This window comes from Stylophora pistillata, chromosome 3, assembly GCF_964205215.1.
Source record: "Stylophora pistillata chromosome 3, jaStyPist1.2, whole genome shotgun sequence".
Classification (NCBI taxonomy): Eukaryota; Metazoa; Cnidaria; class Anthozoa; order Scleractinia; family Pocilloporidae; genus Stylophora; species Stylophora pistillata.
In genome coordinates, this window is record NC_142521.1 from 31,704,469 (window position 1) to 31,728,251 (window position 23,783).

General features: G+C 38.6%; 4 protein-coding genes across 4 annotated transcripts; 2 read left to right on the plus strand and 2 right to left on the minus strand.

Moving 5' to 3' along the window:
• Positions 1 to 893: 893 nt before the first annotated feature.
• On the minus strand, positions 894 to 2,750 carry LOC111329610 (uncharacterized). Its single transcript, XM_022934345.2, has one exon. It carries the CDS (start codon positions 2,403 to 2,405, stop codon positions 1,806 to 1,808), a length of 600 nt encoding a protein of 199 aa, XP_022790080.2. The 5' UTR covers positions 2,406 to 2,750; the 3' UTR covers positions 894 to 1,805.
• Positions 2,751 to 2,974: 224 nt separating this feature from the next.
• LOC111329609 (E3 ubiquitin-protein ligase SIAH1A-like) lies at positions 2,975 to 6,680 on the plus strand. The gene has a single exon (XM_022934344.2). The coding sequence runs from the start codon at positions 3,270 to 3,272 to the stop codon at positions 4,101 to 4,103; it is 834 nt and encodes a 277-aa protein (XP_022790079.1). The 5' UTR covers positions 2,975 to 3,269; the 3' UTR covers positions 4,104 to 6,680.
• A 680-nt stretch (positions 6,681 to 7,360) lies between these two features.
• Positions 7,361 to 12,363, minus strand: LOC111329593 (uncharacterized). The gene has a single exon (XM_088754850.1). It carries the CDS (start codon positions 12,069 to 12,071, stop codon positions 9,216 to 9,218), a length of 2,856 nt encoding a protein of 951 aa, XP_088610976.1. The 5' UTR covers positions 12,072 to 12,363; the 3' UTR covers positions 7,361 to 9,215.
• A 1,653-nt stretch (positions 12,364 to 14,016) lies between these two features.
• On the plus strand, positions 14,017 to 21,820 carry LOC111329621 (ras-related protein Rab-20). The gene is made up of 5 exons (XM_088755672.1): positions 14,017 to 14,229; positions 16,359 to 16,437; positions 18,468 to 18,564; positions 19,125 to 19,181; positions 20,255 to 21,820. Exons 2-5 carry the CDS (start codon positions 16,409 to 16,411, stop codon positions 20,726 to 20,728), a joined length of 657 nt encoding a protein of 218 aa, XP_088611798.1. The 5' UTR covers positions 14,017 to 14,229; positions 16,359 to 16,408; the 3' UTR covers positions 20,729 to 21,820.
• The last annotated feature ends 1,963 nt before the right edge of the window (positions 21,821 to 23,783 follow it).

Consider the following 23,783-nt stretch of genomic DNA (forward strand, 5'->3'; position numbering starts at 1 on the left):
CTATTAGACTATTTATCGTTCACCAGTACTTGAAAGATTGAATTCCAAATTGTTGCAATTTTACCAGTGAACCCTTATTTTGCCTTAGCCATGCAAGTTTAAAAGGAATGCAATTTTTCAGAATATTCATTAGATAGGATTTGGATTTTAATAAAATTATCTCCCATCATAAAAATTCTATTGAAACTTTTTGAGAAATTTTTAGTTATGAGCAAGTTTTAACTATATATTTACGATTTTCTTTCAGACCTTTTATGTTAGAATTCCTGGTTCGCAGATAGTCATAGTGGTAGCCATCAGATAGGTCACGTAGTCACGCCTTGTCTTGTTTGTTACTGTTGTAACTGATTGTTCAAAAAAAATCACAAGGGAAATCAGACGGGTTGCTGAGAAGATTAAAAAAAACGGTGTATCTGGTCAAGTCAACAACATTTAAAGGCCATTTTTTCAAAAAGTTGTGTTACTCTCAAGCATCTCAGATGGCGGACTCTAAAAGTATGTGATTTGCGGCGCATTTTCCTTCATTACAGATTGAAAATGGAAGCCATTCATCAAAGGCCGAGACAGAGTTATACCAGCACCAAAATAAGAACACTCTATCATAGCTATGACTCTATTAAGCAGTCTGCAAATTTTAATTTACCTGCCAGCTAACTGATGCATTGGTATCCCCACCATATGCACAAGAGAGAATTGACGAGGCACTACATTGGTTGCTGCAACTCCTTTAATTTTCCCAGAACCCGTTAATTAATATTTTCTTTCAATAAGCGCCCGTTCCTCTCCCTCCTCTTCCCTCTGACTCAAAAAAAAAACAAAAAAAATTAATTACGCAGCCAGGCGCGGGTATGCGGGCAACAGAGATCAACAAGATTTATGATGTCAGCGACACATTTAAATATTGAGAACCTTTAATATTAAAACGTCAAAAGCGTAAAAATAGTAAAAACAGCACTCGCTGTAGTGTACACACGGCAGGGACTGCTCACATAATTTTTTTGTTTTGTTTTCCCCCACGCCTTCCCCCTCCTTTTTCCCCCTCCACTCCTCTGGTGACATCAATTGCTTGCGTCACGCAAGAAAACCATGATACTCTCTTACGAACTGTAAGAGCTCGAGTGAAGGTTTGACCCACAGTCCGTAGTGCACTTATCTTTCTGTAGTTTTTTCTTGCTCAATTTTGAATCATTTGCACTATTTCCAGCGTTTCGATCAAAAAGAAATAGTCTTTTATTATATCACAATTTTGCATTCACTGAATCTGCACTCTGTACCACGCTCAGAGGTCGTATTGAGCTTCACAGACGTTCATAAAAGATTCAGTTTTGGATCCAAATAATGATATTCTCTTTCGGATTCTGGAAGTAATATATAGCTATTCATTTAAAAATGCTTTCCATATCCGTAAGAAGAATTCACCGTCAACCATGCCGACCAAAGAATTTTGTTCTCGCCTCGATATACTTTTCCTTGCGAATGAGTGTTTAGTTTTGTACTTCCGGTCTCTGAATTGAAAGCGTATTTTGTCTGGTGCATTTCATTTGAATATTATTTTTCGAGGCCAATTTCAGTTCATGGTCGTTATAACTTAGATATAAAGCTTCAAACTAGCTACAAACAAAAGACTATAATCTCTTGCCAGAAATGGTGATAGTTGACCGATCGAAACGTGTTTTTCGTAAAATTGGAATTTATTGTCAAATTTTTTCTATTAATAGTATTTATGTGCAGGAGTTTTATATTTATAGTTAAAAACAGACCTATAACATTTATTACAGCTTACGATTCTTCCAAGTTTTCGGCGCTCATTGCAAAGTTTCTTCTGTAACTCTTAAACTTTGCTCTCGTTTCTCTCTCTCTCTTTCCTCAATAACCTTTAAAGCTTTTCGATAAGCCCAGTATTCGGTTTGTATCAGGCTATCCACGTCTTTCTTGTCCCTGAGCAGAGTTTCATACTTTGACGCTAAAGATGCCCACGGTATTTTGGAATCCCAAACCTCGGTGTCCGCTATAAACTTCACCTTCTTTTCGAGATACTGGCATTCTATTCCAGATCGAAAGTGCTTCTGATATAGATTAGCTGGCATACTCTGGATCTTGGGTAATAAATGAACTGAAACGGAGAGGAGAGCGGAAGTGGCTGAGATCGCGGCGACGAGTGGCGCGAGGCGAGGACTACGTCTGACAAGCTCTTTCCAACCAAATGTTGATGCAAAGCCTCCAGTGGCTCCTACTGCACCTACTACAAGCGATATGTATTGAAGCCTGATATTCCACTTTCTGTAGTATTCCGAAGATATGTAGTGGGTATGAGCAGTCACGCGAAGGCTTCGTTGCATTTTGTTGAGATTATTTTCTAAGCTTCTCCGTCTCTGTTTCTCCTCCTTTGACACTTCTAAACCCATATATACTGACGCTGGTCGGTAGTGTGTGTCCTTAGCACACAAAAAGTCTCTTAGATCAGTCAAAGGTTTTAAAAACGAATAACCTACTTCACAAACAGGCAAACCTAATGATATAAGGGTTCAAGGCCGCATGACGTAAGCTGTTTGATACAGCAATTAAATTACCATAAATTGCAACGGTCGTGTAAGACTTGGCCTTTTGATAAAGGTGATTTTCTCTCTTCCCTGATTTTAAGTTTTTAATTGGCTTTTACAATAAGTAAGTGGAAAAAGCGTGATAAACTTCTGCGAAAAAGAATTCTCGTGACAAGTTCGCGTGACGATCACGTGTGTAGCGTTTGTGCATGATAAACAAAAGGGTGAGTATATTCGACCAAAAAAAGTATTTTATTTTTCCTTCAGGGCGTAACTTTTACGGAGTTTTGTATCTTCTAGATCCAGTTTTTATTGAAAGGAAGGATAACTAGCGAAGAACACTGCGTTTCCTCTCGATAAAAGGCGTTTTGATGTTAAAATTAATCGTGGAGGGTGCTGAATTGCGGACCTACATTTTCTACTGTTTATCTTTCGTGCATTATCGGTGCGGTTCGGAAACATTGGGCATTGGTTCGGAGAAGAGGCGAGGCTACCAAGTTTTACGAATTCACGCGAAAACAAAATATAGGAAGGACCAGGGAATGTTATTTCCTCCCATTGATCAATTTCTTTTAACTCACTTTAGTGCCTTTTTAACAAGTCCAGGAGGGCACTACCCGGAGGATTGAAAATTTACTTATTATGTTTGAAATTTATCGTGATTTAAATGGACCTTGGCGTGGAAGAGTGCTTGAAATTAGCCTACTGTTTTAGAAGTTCCTCGAAAGAATGAATCGACAACCAAGCTCGCAGCCTTCACAAAAACCATCGAGAATGAACGTATCTCAGCCGGGAGGACCAACGAATGCCGACTTGGCGAGTATTTTTGAATGTCCTGTGTGTTTTGATTATGTTCTGCCTCCAATTCTTCAATGTAGCAGCGGCCATTTAGTGTGCTCGAATTGCCGACCCAAATTAACTTGTTGTCCAACATGTCGCGGGCCTTTGGGCAGTATCCGAAATCTGGCGATGGAAAAGGTTGCTAACACGGTATCGTTCCCCTGTAAGTATGCATCGGCTGGCTGTGAAGTAAACTTACCGCATAATGAAAAACCGGAACACGAAGAATCTTGCGAATTTCGTCCGTACTCTTGTCCTTGTCCTGGGGCTTCTTGTAAATGGCAAGGTTCGCTGGACTCGGTTATGCCTCATCTGATGCACGCTCATAAATCCATCACGACTCTTCAAGGAGAAGACATCGTTTTCCTTGCTACTGACATAAACCTTCCTGGCGCCGTGGACTGGGTAATGATGCAATCTTGCTTTGGACATCATTTCATGTTAGTGCTCGAAAAACAAGAGAAAATCGAGGGACTACAACAGTTTTACGCTATTGTACAGTTAATTGGAACACGTAAACAAGCAGAGAATTTCGTTTATCGTCTTGAATTAAATGGAAATCGACGAAGGCTTGCCTGGGAAGCTACACCGCGTAGTATACACGAAGGAATCGCCTCTGCTATCTTAAACAGCGATTGCCTCGTTTTTGATACAAATATTGCTCATTTATTTGCCGACAATGGGAATCTGGGGATAAATGTTACCATATCTATGGTTAGTTAAAATGTATTTATGAATCAATGCAATCCAAGCCACTACTGTGTTTGCATTACTGTATTTTCCCTAGTTCCTTATTTAGGGAATCTGTTTCCCAATCTTAACATCTAAATCATCCAAATATACATCAATAACAATAGTTTTAGGAATTGTTGGGAGTACTCATTTCAGTATAACTGATCAGAGGACATGAAAAGTATAGAAGGGAAGTATTCAATTAAGTTTAAAATGAATTAAGTCCCCCCCCCCCACCATTTAGTTTGCACAGTTTAAGTCCCCCTTCCAGCTACTTTCTGAGTGAAAAAATTCATAATGTATGCATCCAAGTTGATAAGCTGTTGAACCTAAAAAAAGATTATGTTACTGTACTCTTGTTCTCGACAGTGAAAACTACAACATAGGTACCATGCGAGTCCTTGCTTTACAAAAAAGGACACGTACCTTGTAAGGGGATTAGAAAAGCAGTCAAGTTAAAAAGTGTAATTTGCTACTAGGAAAGGTTTCCATGTTGGTATTGGTATTGGTTTGTTAGCTACGTATTTGTAGTTATGTATTTTTACATCCTTGAAAAGTGGGCTGTATTATTTTAGTTTGAAAAGATAAATTTCCTTGGTGCATAATTAGTAAGACCAATTCAGCTCAGCTTTATTTATGTGAGGGACAAAACATTGTAAACTTGTGTCAAATTTAAATGGAGATATACATGAGCAGAATTGGTGGCTTAAGATTTTTAAGACTTCCTGTGGCCTTAACGAATTAGATTACAACCATCAGTGCTGATCTAATCTAAAACACTTCCTTAAAAGAAATTCCTAATACAATGTAACAAAACCTTGCAAGTATTTTTTCCTTGAAATGAAAATTATTTTACCCTGAGGATCATAACAATGCTTTTGTGCCTTGGAAGATTTTATTTTCAAGAGGACAACACTAAAACCAATCAAAAAAAAATTCTGAGATTTTACAGGTGGATTTTGCAAATTGTTTATCCAGTACTGACCAAATTTTCTGGACTCAAGGTAGACATGTCATGAATAGGAGCACATGTATTCAGTATTGGTTGATGTCAAATGAATTATTTTTTTCCCAAGATTTTTACTTTGATTTTTTTAAGGTGATCAAACATTAGAGATAGCTGTGAAGTACTGCAGGTGTAAACATTGGTGTCCTTTAGATTTACACATCTTACAAAGTTTTGTTGCTTTCTTTGACATGCCAATGAAATGATATTTTTGACTAAATCAATAACCCTCAAACTCTATTTTGAAAGTCAGATAATTCTGATCGTCACACTCTTGGTGTTTTTTTTTATCAAGTTTTTCATGGAAATTCTTTATGTAATCCTTCAAAACTTAACAGTGACTAGCATCTAATTTCTCCATACAGTAATACTGCTAAATCATTTATTAAGATCAGGAGAATAAGGGAGATGGTGGCCAACCCAGCGGCTTTGATTGTTAATCAAATTCTCCTTACCAGCACCAAAACAAATGTATAGAGAAGGCATGGAGATTATGGATACTTAAGGGACGAAGCTGAATAACGTATGCACACATGCTAGGTTTTGGTGCGGAAACACAGATTTTGGGTCATTCGCATGGTTGATTTTCTATTCTGTTGCCTTGAGGTGTTGTTTTCCTTGCTGCTTTTCTTTGGCCAAACAACTTCCTAAAACTTTGTAAGTAGTTGAAATTTTCTCAAATTTCACTAAATTTTAAACCTCGTACACTTGAGCCTGCATTGTTGACAGTATACCTTTGACGTTATTGAGCTCTGTTTACTTCAGGTATAAACAGTTAAAACAGTGACTAGATTATACTAGTCACCAATTGCAAATTTTCAATCATTAGAATATGAAAGTGATAAGCAGGGCTCACAAAGTAAAAGAGAAGAAAGAAATGTGCAGTCTTACTTGACAAATAGGTTTCTTCCACAATTAACCATGAAATGAAGTACTACCCAAACCACATTTCAGTCATTTTTCTAATGGAAAGCAGAATTTCAGAATTTTCCTATCACTGAAGAGGAATTAGGTTGTTCAGACAGGGTGCAATCTCATTTGTTGTGATATATATTTTGTGGGCTTGCGAGTATGTAAATTTATTTGGGGAATAGAATTTAACTGGTGCATAGGCAAAGTTGTAAAAATACCTTTGTGCATGCATATTTTGAGAACTCGATTACATTATTTGTTGGTAAGGAAAGGTTTGCTCTCAATTTGCAGTGCTGCGATTTAATTCAATTATAATTTATATAACTGTCTTTAAAAATATATTCCCTGTAACAAGTAGGTTTCTTTCATACTGAGGCCACTTTTAAATAGTGGGAAGTAAATTAACTGTAACAATTTGTGTCTTATACACTGAATTATTAAACTGTAAATAACTGTTATGAAAAAACAGTGCCAACTACCAGACAAAATTTTGTGGCAAGGGAGTTTTCATTGAGATGGCGAGTAAAAAAGAGAAGAAATGAGCTGATGAAGTTTGGGCTGCTTTTTATCAGTGTGTCTTTTACTATTATTGTTATGTAGATTATCCTTATCTCAAAGAAAAAAGCATTTTAAAATTGTTTATGACCAAACTTTTGTTCTGGCCCCAATTGTTTGCAGTGTAGATGATGCTCCCCGCTGGACAAATCTCTATTTGGTGGATAGTGCAGTATGCTTTGTTTACACTTATAAAGTGTTATCCATTTGGTCCCAAACTATATAATTGCTCTTTTGTAACCCATGGGAGGGAAGTAATACCACAGCCACCCTGGTACCCTTTGGACTGCACTCCTGATCACGACAGTAAAGTTCCTCCTTTTTCCATGTTGGTTGATAAATAATAATAATAATTTTATTTATATAGCGCTAAAATCCACTAATTGTCCAAAGCGCTGTATACCCACCCAACCCACCCCAGGGGAGGACATCCATCACACAGTAATCTCGTGCGTGGGAAATTAACGTCTCCTGCCCCTAACCCTGCAGGAGACGGGACCTCCATTTATTCGTCCCTATCCGAGAAGACTAGAATATCTAACCATTTCTTGATGTTAAAGAAAGGAAGCATATTCTTCTCAGTTAATTTTAAGACCCTGAGTGTTGGTCCGGCCGGTATTGAACTCTCGACCTCCCGCACAGCAGTCCGGCGCTCTCCCAATTGAGCTAACCAGGCGGCATTGTAATACAGCATCAGGTTCTGTGGGTGCCCTGCGGGAAGGGGAGGGGAGGGGAGGGAGGTGGGTTCTGTTCAAGTATTCATTTGACCTTTAAGTGCAGAAGAAGGCTCACAACTTTATTTTTAGATTCCTTTTCCCTTATACTTTGTATACCTCACAAGACGGTGGCTATACTTAAGACTTACAAGTTAAGCTTGCAAAAGTTATATTAGTGACATCAGGCCTGTCTATTCATTTAGCATAAGTTTGCAATTATTAATTGATTTATTTGGTCATATTTAATAATTATTCACCAAAGTGGAAGTGAATAGTGGTAGATATTTACCAAGCTGCAACGCTTGGTAACCACTCCTTTCACTAATTGGATAACTATTCAGCATATATAACACACAAACTCCCAAAAATGTTATTTCTATTAATGCTCGTAAATTGAATTGTTGACACCTGATTTGGTCTCTTTGGCTGCCCTTGGGTTAATGGTACTTGCTATTCACTTCCAAACTGGCTAATCAGTTCATGTGGAAAGCATTATTCAGCCGTGTGGTACTTATTATAACAACCAATATTGGCAACTGAAAACAACATTCCTTGGTCAAGTTTAGAGTCCAGTCCAGGGTCCTGTCCTTCCTTTCTAGCCACCAAAGAAAATGTCTGACATTTACATTCCGAAATTCATACACCAAGTCCACTTCGTGCTATTTGGCGAAAGCTAAAGAAAAAACGATCCATGAGCCCACTCCGTCCCCTACCCCCAACGAATCTGCACTACTGTAGCACCTTACCCTCACCACAGTCAATAGAGGGGACTATGCCCTCACCGATGTAATTAAAAGTACCAATTACGCCTTTTAAATTCTTATATGTTTTATTTCGAGTATTTCTATGCATTTCAGTCTTGCCACTGGTCCCTCCCTAACTGATGTCCACATTGGTTTGGACGCATGCAGGTGTTTAATCCTGTCCAGAGGGCAACGAAACTGCCAAACATCGGTCTACAAAAATGTAGGAAGTACAAGCAAAATAGGGACGTAATTTTGCTTTAAATTTGAAAATACGTAGTTCCGACTTTTGCTCAAAGAATACTTGTGTCCATTCCCATTAAAAAGAAAAAAAAAACAGTCATATTTACCTATGAATAAAGGCTGATAGTTTCTAAAGAAACTGTTAGGGGCTGCGTCGGCGGGGGGTAACGAAATAATTTGAATATATCAACAAAGTTGAAATGTTAAGTTGGCCACCGTAACGATTACAAAAGCTGACGTTTCGAGCGTTAGCCCTTCGTCGGAGCGAATAGAGGAATTCTGAGTTGTGTGTGTTTTTAAAGGCAGAAAATGGAGCTACATTATTGGTGGGAACATATCTGTAGACGTTCATTTTGCGAGCTTGGGTTTCCTGTGAAAGCGGCGAAGTATATTATGACTTCCACTGACGTCAGTGTAGATACACAGAAAAACAGTAGAGCAACAGCAACTTATAGTCATGTTGTCACGTCACTGCCACCTCCAAACATCATTTACAGGACCATCCTTAGAAGTCCACATCATATTATTAAATTTTGCTCCTGACTCAGTCTATTTATAAACTAAAACGAAGTTAATTTTATCTATTTTCGTCCAATGTCGCTCTGGCAATTCAGTAAAGTCCTATATGGTGTGGCTCTCAAAAAGAGGGTGGTGGGAAGGGTTGACACACATTCTCATACACGTTTCCTAAAACGTAAAAATTTTAACAGTCCAAGGTAAAACTACGGTTAAATGACGAGGTAATTTTGGTTTTATCAACTGAGTTGATAATGCAAATTGGCCACCGTAAAGAGTTTCAATGCGGACGTTTCGAGCCTTAGCACTTCGTCAGAGCGAATTCGCTCAGTTGATAAAAACAAAATGACTAGACCTTGGTACACTTCCCCACCGACGCAGCACCACAGCTTCTTTAGAAACTTTCTTAACTTTATACGCTTAAATAAGTTGTTCTAGTGTGATGAACCTTTTTACCTAGGATGATTGCAGAAAAAGCGCTTAAACTAATTATAAAATAGAAAGCTTTTGTCGCACAGGATTTGTTTAAAACATGCCCTAAAGAGTTGAGGCTCTTCAAAACACTTTGAACTCTCCAGTGATATGAATCGTAAATTTTAGTAAATCCTGTGTACGAAAGCCGATACATGTCTTTTGCATCTTCGAGACTTCCTGTTGCTAAGTAAGCGTTGCCAAGGAGCTGTCTTGTCTCTGCGATCAAGTGCTCCAAGTTGGCACTCGTGTCCTTTCGAAGGAGGATGTTTAGGGCTCTCTTGTGTAAAAAAATCGCCTGTTTGAGCTCCCCCAAGGCGCTGTGAGCGGCTCCTAAACTGTTCATTGCCGTCGCAACTGCAGCATGCCGTTCGCCCCAGGTGCGATTGAAGATATGCAAAGCTCTTTGTAAGACCATCTTGGCTTTTTTTCCTTCATCCAAGCGAGTGTACACTACCCCTAGATCATTTAAAGCCTCGCCAAGTATAAAGTGCTCCGAATCAAACACTTTTTCTTTGATAGACAAGGAGCGTTCCAGAACCATCTTAGCCTTGCTTAAATTTCCTTGGTCTCTATACATAAATCCGAGAAAATTCAGTGCCTCGGCCACGTGAGGGTGCAACTCTCCGTGAAAGTCCTCAAGTATTTGCAATCCACGTTCTGTGTGGTGTATGGCGTTACTGAAGTCTCCAAGCCTATAATGGACAGTTCCAATAGTGGTGTAAAGCCTCCCAACCCTTGCGTGACTTGGGCCATATATCTCTTGCAGCATGATCAGTGAGCGATTATGCAACTGCAGTGCATCTTGGTACTTCCCAAGGTGGCTATAAACTACTGCTAAGTTAAGAAGTGAGCCTGAAATGTATACACGGTGGTCTCCGAGTAACCTCTCTAGTAACCTTAGCGACCATTCATGCGCAGACTGAGCAATAGCTAGGTTACCTAAGTAACGGTAAACGATTCCGAGTTTATGTAGCGTGCTTGCCTTGCCTAAGGAAACCTCTTTGTCGTCATCGCTGCTTGTATTGTGTTCTCGTTTGCTGTTGCTTGTGAAATTTGTGCGATAAAAATTAAATGCGAGCTCATGAAGGTCCTTCGATCGGTAAGGATACCCTAAGCCGCGATACATCGCTCCTAAGATATTCAAAAGAACTGGCTTTGTTTTGTTTATGACAACTGTATCGTTATTTTCTTTTTGAATAAGTTTCACAATTCCTGTAGAGGTCTTATTGATTGCAGTCATGAAAGACTCTTTTTGCAGCTTTGAGGCTCCGCTGTGCAAGCTAAGCACAAGGAGAATTATCTGCAAGTCAAACCGTGAGCCGTTGTTTGCCTGGAAGTTCGTCAGAGTCACCACTTCATTTAGTCGAAACTCATTTGTCGTGGCCTTGATCAAACCTGGCCAATACCCAGAGCTGTGCGCAAAGAACCGCAAGAAGGTGTCTGAAAAACTGACGTTCATCACATCTTCCATTTTCAAGCCTTCCCTCGAGGAAAATACACATAACGAGGTCAGGATATCTAAATATTCAGAACCAAAAACGACGTTAGATTCTGTTACCATGGCGTTTTCCAAGTTAAGCAAAGATGAGGTTGTGAAATTCAGCTGTCGCTCAAAGGATGAAACGAGTCTTTGAAAGACATCTGACAGCAGCAGCTGGCTGTTACTGAGGTTAGCCTCAGTACTGATCGTGAGATTGCAAAATGCTGAATTAATGCAGCTCGGGTTATGAAGACTTACCTTGCAAACGCGGCGGAAAGCTTCTCTGATTACTTGATGGGTGTACAGAGTTTGGTGGCTCTCTTGACCCGCCACTTTAAAAAGCACGTTCCTTAGGGAGTTTCTGACTTGCGCTTCTGTGAATTGATGGCTCGAGTTTTTTAAGAAGTCGAGGACGTAGGATAGACTAAGCGGCGATGAATCTGTAAATCCAATACAGGTGATTTCCCGAATTACTGGATCAATCTGAGCCGACTGGTTAACCGCTTTCAGGACAGCGGTGTACATGGCAACGGCGTATTTCGAAGCGTCGCTTTCTTGCCACTCGATTTCCTCCTCCATTCCAAGAGAGTGAATGTCTCGTTTGAACTCAGAAATGTAGTCTGCATAAGAATATGTCGAACGCTTGGGGGGACCTTGGCGCACGCTTTCTATATAGATCGCAGCGGTGGCAACAGCGAGTGGTTGCCTTCCGAGAATATCCGCGAGTTCCTTAGCATTGCGCTGGCTGCTTTTGTCTAATCCTGTAATCAGTTGCAGAAGTTTAATGGAATCATTTGAGGTCATGCCCTCGTATAAATCCTGTACCTCTACGTAATCACTTAGTCTTTTCAGAGACACGCGCTTTTCTAGTGTAACGATGACTACAAAAGTCGTGAAATGCTGACTTCCTGGTTCAAGGTTAAGGTTGTGGAACAACCACTTCAACTCTCGCACGTTGTCGAAAATCAACACTGGGCGGCTGTTTCGTTGTTTAAAAAGCTTGCAAAGTTGTGCATAAATAATCTTTAGTTTCATTTCAGTTTTTAAATCATCTCCTTCCTTTGAGAACAAATCGCCGAATTTAAGACTCAACTCATCTTTGATTTGTTTCATACCGTCCGTCTTTTCCGCTGAACTTTTACTGAGAGAAGAAATTGAGTCAACAAGGCTTGATATGAGCGAAGTGACAGCGGCAGCCTGGATTGTTATGATGTCAACCGGTCTATGGTCTTGCTTCAGTGATTCATTTAAACGAAGCCCCACTTGTCTAGCGAGTTCCGATTTCCCTGAACCTGGACCGCCGATCAAATACATGTGAACTTGCTTCCCATCATGTTCTTTGGACAGCACCGTTATCCGCCTCGTTACGTTGAAAAGTTCTTCTTCACGCCAAACCCATCGATGCCTTGGAGGCCACGAAACCTCGTTGAAATAAACGCTTGGTAAATCAGGTGGAAAAAGTCTCTTCCAAACACCAGTTGTGTTATCGTAGGCTGTATACAGCTGGGGAATTTTTACAACGGCATAAATCAATATGAGTACAATAAGGATAGACAATATACCGAGAACTGTTTTCGGGTGAGAGTTTTTGAATTCCAAGATGACTTTTATCTGTGAAGGTGTAGTCTAATCGTCCGGGTGAGTGTAGTCCTGAGAAGGACTGTTGTCGGTGGTAGTGACTGACGTTTCGACAACCTGTGCGGAAGTCATCATCAGAGTCAAGTGAATGATTGTTGTCAGTAGAATGTAATACTAGTAACTTCTATATATATGTACAGTTCGAACTGGAATAAGAACATTCTACTGACAACAATCATTCACTTGACTCTGATGATGACTTCCGCACAGGTTGTCGAAACGTCAGTCACTACCACCGACAACATTCCTTCTCAGGACTACACTCACCCGGACGATCAGACTACACCTTCACATGTTACCCCCGGGTTCAAACCATTTACTGCATGACTTTTATCACTTGCCAAACCGTTTTGATCAATGGCATTTGATTCAAAACTGCGTCCATAGAGTCCCAAGGAGAACTCGCGGATGTCGGATTACTTGATCGGGATGGCCTTGATCGGGATGGCCTTCTTGATCGGGATGGCCTTGATAGGGATGGCCTTCTTGATCGGGATGGCCTTCTTGATCGGGATGGCCTTCTTGATCGGGATGGCCTTCTTGATCGGGATGGCCTTCTTGATCGGGATGGCCGCTGTGTTTAAGATGGAGTGTTGCCTCGAGATGTCTGGCTTCTAGTTAGCACCGGCATCTTGAACAAGAAGTATACCGAATGAAACACAAAGAATACTTTCTACTTTAAAGTACATACATACATACATACATACATGTATGTATGTACATACATACATACATACATACATGTATGCCCATGGAATGATTTGTAAGTTATTGATAAAGCAGGTTACTAGGTAGGCAAGACTAAAGTCCTGATGTGGACCTGCTAACTAATTTAAAACTTTACACTTAATTAAGAAATAGAAATATGTACATATATATAGAAGCTACTAGTATTACAATAATTAGTTCAAAAATATGTATAAATATCGTCCTTATTTGTAATTGATGAAGATTCCTTTGAATAAGATATACTGCTCAAGATCAGTTTGTTTTTCTTCAGTTTTTCTTTGAAAGCTTCAAGGCTGGACGCCTCCTTTATGCTGTCCGGGAGGGTATTCCAAGCAATGGCAGCCCTATGTTTAAAGGTCAATCGTCCTGTTTCAGTTTTTGGTCTTGTTACATTTATGTTCAAGGATTTTCTAAGGCCATACACTTGGGCACCTTTTGTAACTAGTTTATTAAGTAGATCATTATTGAGCCCATGGAATGATTTGTAAGTTATTGATAGGATCCTTTATGTGTAGAAGTGGGAAAGGGGAGACCAACACTTTAGGTTTCTCAAGTCATTTATGGTTGTTTCCCTCGGTAGATTATAGATTATCCGCGCAGCTCGTGCGTGAATACGCTCAAGTTTCTCCAGTAAGGCCGAAGAGCATGGTCCCCAAATAGCAAGTAGGTATTTGCTAAGTTCCATCGCCTCTTTAATCCCTTTGGTAGGCAGTGTAATGTACTCAATACACGCCACTTTTAAATTGGATTCGAATTTCCTTGATCAAGCCCCTTAACATGTCTCGAAATGTCCGAAATATTGGGTCGAAGGCAACACTGTGTCACGTGACACCAGATTGGGGATGATGTCATAGCCTCTCGAAGTCACGCAACTGATCACATTAATATTTGCGCGCTGAAACGACCAAAAGGTCTGGGGATGAATATATTCAACTCAATCCGTCGGGAGTTGAACTGTGTTTCCTTTTCTTTTCTTTTCATTTAATTCCTGTTAGATTTAAGCTGTCCATTTTCAACCATACTTCAATTTCGGACCAAGTTTTTCTACGCGGGCTCACTGTTTCGTCATATGTGCGGGATCAAGGAACAAACACTAAATTTCCCGGTAGGTCTAAGTTGTTTACGCGTATTTTATTTTAGGAACCTACGTGTAACTTCGTCTGCAATGTGGAGAATTGAAGTCTCGTGATGTTCTTGTGAATAAACTTTGGCTTGATCGTCCTCGGAATTTACTTCACTTTATCACGACTTAGGTATCATTGAACCCGAAATCAGCGAGGACTCATCGTTTCATTTTCCGTTTCAATGAATGCTAGTTAACTTCGAAGAGCCCTATGGCTTCACTAAACATTTGGAAACGCCATCTCACGTCGTTGCCGCAGTTGGAATAGTAGATAATTCTCTGAAGAGTTCTTTCAGAAAATGCTGAGTTATTTTTGATTGCCTTTAATTTGGGAGAACTCAACAGACTCGGCACTGTCACCTGTGTTCCACTTGGATTGTGATCATGATTCCAAAGTTCTTCTTTAGACAATTTGTGACTTACCCTGGCTGTGTATATTGTCTGCAAAATGGTGGATAGATTTTATATCATTAAGCTATTGTTTTTCGGGAATCAGGAATATATTATTACCTTACAGTATACTAGAACTCTTCTCGCCATCGCCTTCCAACTACAACCTGAGGAACTCGGACTTTCATGTTCAAAGGGTAAAAACTGTCAAATACGGAAAGCATTCCCTCATTTTTTGGGCCATTTTTATGGCCAAAATTGAGCATGAAGGACAGAAACGAGACCTCCTTAAGAGGGTTTAAAGAAAATATAAGGAAAAAAGATCTGAGCGAATTGGTTAGTGAAAACGCATACAAAAGGTGCCACATGTGTAACTCATAATTCATAAACAGAAAATATTATAACTAGTAGAGTTGATAAAATTATATTATAAAATTGTATACATAGTTTTTATTGCATATGTGTATTTTTAAGTATATTGACTTTTGTATATATTTGAAGAAGTTTTGAATAGTTAAATCTTATTACCTTATAGTATACACCACTTTCATAAATGGCTGCCAGATTGATATTCTTTTGTTTAAATTCAAATTAGCCTCACTAGCCTCGCTTGAGATAATGTTTCTTTTGAATTTTGAACTGGAGAACGAGGCCAGAAAGGCTAATTTAAATTTAAACAAAAGAATATCAATCCAGCAGCCATTTTTGAAAGTGGTCAATTATTAATATATATTTATCATTAATAAGTAATTTAAATAGTGTCCCTGATTAGTAGGCCTGAGGGCAAGCTAGAAGATTAGACACTCAAATAAAGTTGTTGATTGATTGATTGATTGATTTGGGGTTTCCTACACCAAACTGACCAATCTGTATACAGGATGCTACATGCAGCTGGCTTGAACAATAAGTCTAGTCTGTAACTGGGGTTACTTACCCCAAAGTGACCATTCTAGTCACAGGAAAGCCACAAATATCTTGTTTGAGTTTCGCTGAAGTCATTATATATTTTCTACTTACATGATGAGTGGAATTATGCCCTTGTTTACATTGGTTGTTACTTTAATGATCTACTGGAGAACAGGCTCATAGATGACGTACGTCACCTTTAACATAATTTTGCTTCCTTATCATATGAAGCAAATGGACTCCATGTTGCGGCAGGTCTGTACAGCAACAGGTCACAGCTAAAGGTGTCAAAATGTGGTAAGATCATTCGAGACACTTGACTGTGCCCCATGTGCCCCTTTTTGTTCTAATAACACATTTTGATGTGGTCTGTCATCTACTGAATAGGTGCATGATCACATGAAATCTATTTGTTAAAATGTGTTTTTATAATTTTTTTTATGTTATCTAGCTGATTGTAGTGACACTGAAAAGTACTCAGAGCTGCTCAATAGGATATGGGCAAAGCACATTACAAGAATAGTAGATGTTTTTCATGTTTACAGGCTTCTGGTTGAAGATGTTGTAATTTACGTTAAAGTTTAATGCTGAAACTCCCTGAAGTGATTAACTTAAAACTTGTCCCTACAATACCCATACATTATTCAGCAAACCAGTAATCTAAGTATAGTTAACCCAGTCATGAAAATGCGACCCCATCCAGCAGCATATCCCCATCATTTTGAATAACTATCATTTTATCAATTTTTAAATAAAAAAAAATAAAAAACCTGTAAAAGCTGAATGTCTAAGTTATTATTTCTCTTACTTGTTAGATGTAAGAAAGAGGGTGAAATAGACACAGTAGAGCCACTTTTTTTTTGAGATGCAGGAGTCGACGACAAAAAAGAAAGCGTAAGTGAAACATGTTTACTTGTCTATCAGGTCATTTTGGGCCTTTCACTCCAACATATATATACTTTATTTAAGTGTCAGTAAGTATTTAGCTCTAAGCTAGGAGCTAATTAGAGCTAATTAATTAATTGGAGCTAATCCTAAGATCTTATTGTTAATTCTCTTTACTTTGTGTCTTAAAACTTTTATGATGTTAGTTTGGAGAATAAATTTTGTTAATGGAACAAATTATAGTCCCCTGGTGGATTTTTGTGTTTTCTCATCCCTTGTATGCTTGATATTGTTGTGAAATTGTATGGAGAAATTTTGTCTTGGTCACTCGTGGAAGTTGATGGTCAACCCTTTAATTCCCAGAAGTGATTTACATGTAACTTTTCTCTATAATATCCATACATTATTCAGTAAACAGGTAATGAGAATACTCAGACTTATCACATACAAGTTGATATCCTGATGAGACACCAAATTCTCCTCGCTAATTTACAAGGAAATGTGTAGCAGCTAGAGGGGAGAATTAAAAATCAGTTCTTGGGAGTTTAAGGGGTGCAAGACTCCAAACACCAAAAATATGCCTGGAATGTTACCAAGTTGCTAAAAATAAGTGGATCAGATGTGCCATGATTAAATTTTTAGTGGTAAGGGTGATAATTTTTTGTGATTTTCACTATTGTTTGTGTACTGTGATCACCTTAAAGGACCATATAATTGGTCATTGCCCAATGGATTTTTATATAAGATTATGTGTTTGTTTTGAATTTGACAGTCAAATAATACAATTCAGTTTCTCTTCTTGGGCATATATATGTTTTGGGACGAGACTCAGAGTCCCTTTGGCCTGAACTGCCATGGGAAAGTTCAAGTGACTCAGCATAGGGAAACAAACAAAGAAAAAGAATTATAAAAAAAATGACAAGAAAATAGTCTGACTAAGCAGGGGAGTGGGCTAAAATAAATTTTAGTCTAAAAATGCACCATGATGCCAGGCTAAGAGAATGAATGACTGACTCAGTTTGTATTGGTAATCACATGATTTCGAGTGCAATTTGGAATAAATAAGCACAAATAAATTTTTTCAAAGACTAACAAAATTGCATGAGCACGTAGAGCGAGTGCAATTTGTGGTCTTTGAAAAAATTTATAAGTGCTTATTTATTCCAAATTGCACAAAAAAATCATGTGATTATGTATACATAAAAAAATACATAAAAAAATACATGTATACATGAAAAAATATGAGGTAGCTTCTCATAACTATGCAGAAGAAAAGCGTGTGCATCACGTGCAAAAATAATTTATTCAAACCATGCAAGTGACATTGACCTTGACATTGACCTTGACATTGACCTTGACATTGACCTTGACATTGACATTGACCAATCATTCTGACCAATCAGAATGTTCGGTTTGTTTCTTTCTTTGCACTGAAATAACCCTCTTCTGCACTGAATTAACTCTCTTCTGCACTGAATTAACTGAAAACTGCATTCATCTTAACCAATCAGAACTGAGAAATTTTTTCATGTATATTATTAGTACTGAAAGTATGAATTAATGATAGGGCTAATAAAGAAGTGAAGAAAATGAATGAAAAGATAGTTGAAGAAAACATTACAAGAAAAATAACCCAAGAAAGAGAATTATTTCCTTAAACTGTGAAAAGTACTTGAAGATAAAAATTGCATCAAAGTACTTCAAAAACCATTAAGGTACATTTTAAAAAGGCTAAGAAATATAATATGATGAATAAATAACTATTTAGTTTTTTCTTAGTTATTTAATATTGTTTTCAACTTTTTTTTTGTCAATACCTTTTGTTATTTTAGTATTTAAAGCCTCCTACACTTATCATTCTTTTTGACTTGATAGTGGCATTATGTTAATGTTGAAATGTTGTCAGCAAGCCTTTTTTTAGCCTTTTTAAACTGCATCTTTATGGTTTTGGAAGTATTTTATTGCAATTTTGTTATCCTCAAATGAACTGTGAAAATTTCCAAAAAATGATTTTTTTTCATTTACTTTTTTTGTGACAGAGATTTGAAAGTAATCATTCTTGGTGATACTAGCGTTGGAAAAACCTCATTGATCCAAAGATATCTTCATGGAGTCTTTCAAGGAAACACCATCAGTGTAAGTGTTCTAGAAGAGCTTTAGAACTAATGTTCATTGAATTTTCTGAAAATGACTAGACTAGTACAAGAATATAATGTGGCTGACCATAGTACAGTACATGGTTTCCACTCACCAACAAGTACCCTGAAGCTTACAGTTCAACCCACCAGAAAATCAAAAGTTAGACAGTGGGAATCCTTATTGGTAACTAAAATAATCTCCCTCTTTTTGCCCACAGCCTTTATTCCTATTTTTTTTTCTTAATTTTATTGCTTTTCATTTAATTTTTCATGTTTGATTGTATTGCATTGCTGTACTGCTGCCTTACCAAATTTAGCTCAGACCTATTGGTTAGAAAATGGCCAGCAGTGAGCCCATAAAGGGCTGACAGTCAGTCCATACGTGACTGACCACTGGCAGACAGACTACCAATAAAGAGTTCTTCACTTTTATCAACCCCTTCAGCGAATTTATGGCCAGACAGACTGTATGATTGGACCAGGTTTAAATAAGACATTAATGCTAAAGACTGACCATTTTCCTCGGCCGAAATATTTGACTGCCGTTTTTTCCCACAGACTATCGGAGCATCTTTCTTTCTAAAGCAGTGGGGACCCTACAATGTTGCTATCTGGGTAATGGAATCAATGTGTATTCTGTAGATTACAAGAAATTACTGTCAAAAGATTGTTAATTTTTGTCGTAAGAGCAGACTTGATGTGGTCATCGAAAATGCAAAACTAACAGCCAATCAAGCTACATTCATCATTGGCCTCGGAGAACTCAAATAAAACAGGCAAACTACCCAAAAGGGCGGGAAAACGTGGGCAGGTCACGATTGGCTTAAGGTTTATGTCTAAAGGCGGCGAAATACGAGATACAAAAATCCTCAACTTGGCGCGCAACATTGTTTCGTTGCAAGTTTTGGCCGATGTTTCGCGTTTTTCACCTTGCGTGATCAACTTGTCTCGCAACGAAAACATTTGTTGCAGGTTGAAAGAATTTGTTGCTCAAAGTTGACCCGCGCTCTACTTTTCGCAACAAATTTCTTCAACCTGCAACAAATGTTTTTGTTGCGAGACAAGTTGATCACGCAAGGTGAAAAACGAGAAACATCGACCAAATCTTGCAACGAAACAATGTTGCGCGCCAAGTTGGGGGTTTTTTGCATCTCGTATTTCGCCGCCTTAATTGGTTGAGGGAACAGCACTAGTTTCGTGGACCAATCACAGAGTGTTCAAGAACTGCAAATCAAGGTAATCCCAGATTACCTTCGATACCCGATTGAAAATTTCTCAAGCCGCCACACAGTGACCTGACTAAATTGTGGTCCTCGCCTTTCGATGTTATCAGCGCTTCTTGTCGAATCATTATTTTAGAGATTTGTAGCGATTACTGTTAGGAAATTTTCAAAGTTTTCCAAAAAAGGTCAAATGACAAGTGCGTAGTTGACCACGACCTAAATGGGATCTCTCGTTTTGGAGTATTGGTGTGTATTCAGAGAAAGGAAAACAACCAAAAAAAAATATGAATTTTGTTTACAGTAAAAGACAACGACAACAAAACTACTGTGAAATGGTACAAGGGGGGAGGGGTGGGGAGAGCAAATGCTTAACACTGAAGATAATGAAGAGGAAAAGGTGCCAGAGGAAAGATATTTTATCGAAGGTGTTGTCAGCCGCCTTTAAGTCTTTTCTTTTCGTTTTAGGACACTGCAGGTGAAGAGAGATACTCAGGCCTTTCCTCATTTTACTGTCGGGGCGCTTCAGCAGCTATTCTGGCTTATGACATCTCCCAAGGCAAATCTCTTCGCGCGCTAAGAGAGCGCTATATACAATTGCTTGACGCATCCGAACCAAACTGTCTTGTGGTGGTAGTAGGCACCAAAAAAGATCTTGTAACGGGCAGTTCTCGGGAAATTGCATCCTCTGCTGGCGAGTCATTAGCCTTGGAACAAAATGAAAAGAAAGGAAGGGCCAGCGGTAGCTTCAACGAGAAACCATTCTTTGAAACGAGTGCAAAATCTGGCGAAAACGTTCAGAAAGTTTTTGATTTTATATTGAACACGTGCTTACCTTTGGACAATGAAGACACTGCAAAGAGGTCATTGCGACAAACGACAGGCATCGATCTTGAAAATGAATCACAGACGCAAAACGAAAGCGCAAAAAAATGTTGCTGAGAATATCTGCAGCCAAAATCCCATCTATGGTTTCGAATGATATGGAAATTTTATTCAGAGGAGTCTAAAATAATTATCGCCATGAAGTATGCTAATAATGCCACCATCAACCGACTGGTAACTTTTGGATGGCAATTTTTGGATTGACAATTTTTCTTTTCTTGTTGTTTGATTGGAAAGAGTCCATGTTCACTGGGCCATCGGTTGTCGCAGACAAGATCTACAAAATCATGATCCCCCTTTACACCGAATTTTAGTTAGAGACCAGTTCAGCGTAGTTTAAGATGGTAGTTGACGTGAGCCCTTGCTGGAAATATGATAAAAAGAGGCCTGTGTTTCGTGTCTTAAATCGACGGCTCTTCAGGGTGTACGCCATATTGCTTTCTTTTTAATGGAGGAGGGGAGAGGTAGTTGATCGTGACGTTAGCTAGAGGAACTTGCAAGGGAGCACGAACAGTTAAATACTTTTACAGTCGAATCCCCGTAAACGAATTTCTCACCTTAACAGTCACAAAGGCCAGTTTCAAAGGCCGTACCTATCACATTGTCTTTGTAGTAGCAGAGCTAAATTGATGGTACCACTAGTGGCGTCTGAATCAAATGTGTAGGGAATCAGCAGTTCCGGTGGTGTGGTAAGACTATCATCTAGAAGTCGATAAAGATAGGTGAACCGGTGTCACAATTTTTATAAGCTGGCGTATCGAGAGTTAGCTCTTGGTACAAGACTATACGAACGAATTTTGCACAGCTGTGGGTGTTTGACGATGGACCAAAAGGCTAATCCCAGTAGGAGGTCCAGGGGGGTATCCTCCCCTGGCAAATTTGAAAAATTGTCCTTCATAATTCCTTACTGGTAAGGCTTGCCTTGGTTAAGTTTCTTTTTTTCCAAGAAAGTGAGGGGGCACAGACCCCCTGCCCTCTACTCCCACGGCCCTGTGGTTGTTAAAGCCTTCGTTCTGACAAGAGCTATCGTTCGAATCGTCACTTCTCAACGCTCGGTATGAAATTATCTCTACATCTCTCAACTTGAAGTTCATGATTATCCACGCTGAAAGATAGAGCATCCTTGGTAATAAAGAATTTTCCCTCTTTTGTTATGCTTGTTTAATTTTGCTTTGCTTAATTTAGAGCTCTTGCTTTGTAACCTCTGCCTCCCCCCCTCTTCACAATGACGAAAAATGTTTAGTTTATCAATGTTTATATAGACACTCGCATTTTCCCTAAAGCAACTTGGGAAGCGACGCTCAAGTCGACCGACGAAAATATATCAAATTACCAACAGGCAAAGTAGCTATTATTTTATGATGATGATATTGTTATCATTATCATTATTATTATTGCTGCCATGAATGCTCATTGTTTTTATCAATAAAGCATAGAATTGTACTCAGCACACCTGTATGCTTAAAGAAAAAAAAAGAAAGGAAAAAACATGAGCCCTAAGTAACTAGAATGTTTATTTACTATGCTATATCAGTTCCAATAATGACGAAAAAGATACAAGCAATGGAACAAGGGCATGCGAGGAAGCAGAAAAGCGAACCAATTGGGTCCGTCACTCACCATTGCAGCACGGGAAAAAGCTTACTCGGACGTGCTTGTACGCGTATTTAGGATGCAGTCATTACGTAGACTGGGTTTTATTTTGGGAAGTTAAAACTTGCTGAATCTTTTTTTTTTTTTAACAAAACAGGGTTATGAAAAAGGAAGTTTCCTATTCATTTGGGTATTGAATGTCGAGTGTGGAGTTTGAGTAATTGCTGCACATTTTGTGGTGGGATGATATTCCACAAACTAGAAAAGTAGAAAATCGACTCGGTAATTGCTTTAGAAAATTACAGAACAAGATGTTACCTAACCAAAACCAACAGTCGACAAAACTTGTTTGTATCAACGTCAGATTACCTCGATTTGAGGCCTGAAATGTTGTTTGTTACTTCGGTTGATACCAATCTTGATAAACCTGTTTAACAGAAAAACAACAACGATCTCCATTACTATTATCTAACTACTTGCGAAACAGTTGTAATTTGCAAGCCTCCTCGATTACCTGACAACCTCGAAACCAACGCTGAAGGTGAAGCGAAATTTCTTGAGTCACTGAGCAAGGCACTTTTTTTGCCAGGGTAAGCAGTTAACTTTTTTTTGATGGTATGTTACACCGTTTGCAGCGGTTTCTTTTACTTTTGAACGCCACACTGAATTTCCGTCCGAAATGAATGTCTAATTCACTTATTACGATATCTGTGATTTAAAAACAGGAAGCAAACGGAGTGGCAAAAGTAACACAGCGAGCGTGGAAAACACGAACAAGTTGCTGACCAACGATTAGCGGCTGAAACGGGAATTAAAAGATGAAGAGGAACCTCAAAGCGAAGGTGGGACACCGAAATGGCGGTTATGCATATGATTAAGAGATCAGGGACATTTTCACTACTGCGAAAAGTTCAAATTTACAATCTTGACTGATATAAATGCAGAACTTTTTCCATAATGGACGTTTCTTTTGATAGTAGAAAGTAACTCATCAATAAACGCAATTATTTTTTACTCATATTAGGAGCAACGTATTCTCAGGGCTGATGAATGTCGGCTGAATTTTGACTCGCCTTACAAGCTCGTCAAAATACGGCACAACTCGCAAACATTCTCAGCGATACTGCACAACAAAACGTTTAATAAGATACAATTACTGCCCAATACCGAAACTTACTGCCTTTGTCTGTACCACGGAGCTAAAATTGTTGAAAATTTACCAAGAGAATTTTGAATCTTAGAAACGGATAGGAAAAACTTTTTCAGTTTCTTCTACCCTCGTAGAAAAAAAAAAGCTGTATTTGCCAGATAGAATATTTCAGAATTCATCTAAAACCACGAAAGATCAAGAATTTTCTATTCGCTGTTAAAAAAAAACAACTGTTTTTGTGATTTTTCTTTTTCAAAATTTCATTTGCATAATGTTGTACATTTTGCAGAGGAAAGTGAGACCAGTGAGACCAGTGAGACATCAAGCGAAGGAGAAAATGAAAAAAGGCCGGCTATCAGTCTTAAACGT

Coding starts and splice junctions, on each gene's coding strand:
- LOC111329610 (XM_022934345.2), bottom strand. CDS start 2,405: ATGGGTTTAGAAGTGTCAAAGGAGGAGAAACAGAGACGGAGAAGCTTA.
- LOC111329609 (XM_022934344.2), top strand. CDS start 3,270: ATGAATCGACAACCAAGCTCGCAGCCTTCACAAAAACCATCGAGAATG.
- LOC111329593 (XM_088754850.1), bottom strand. CDS start 12,071: ATGTATTTGATCGGCGGTCCAGGTTCAGGGAAATCGGAACTCGCTAGA.
- LOC111329621 (XM_088755672.1), top strand. CDS start 16,409: ATGCAGGAGTCGACGACAAAAAAGAAAGC. Junction 16,438..18,467: donor TCGACGACAAAAAAGAAAGC/GTAAGTGAAACA, acceptor TTTTTGTGACAG/AGATTTGAAAGTAATCATTC. Junction 18,565..19,124: donor TTCAAGGAAACACCATCAGT/GTAAGTGTTCTA, acceptor TTTTTCCCACAG/ACTATCGGAGCATCTTTCTT.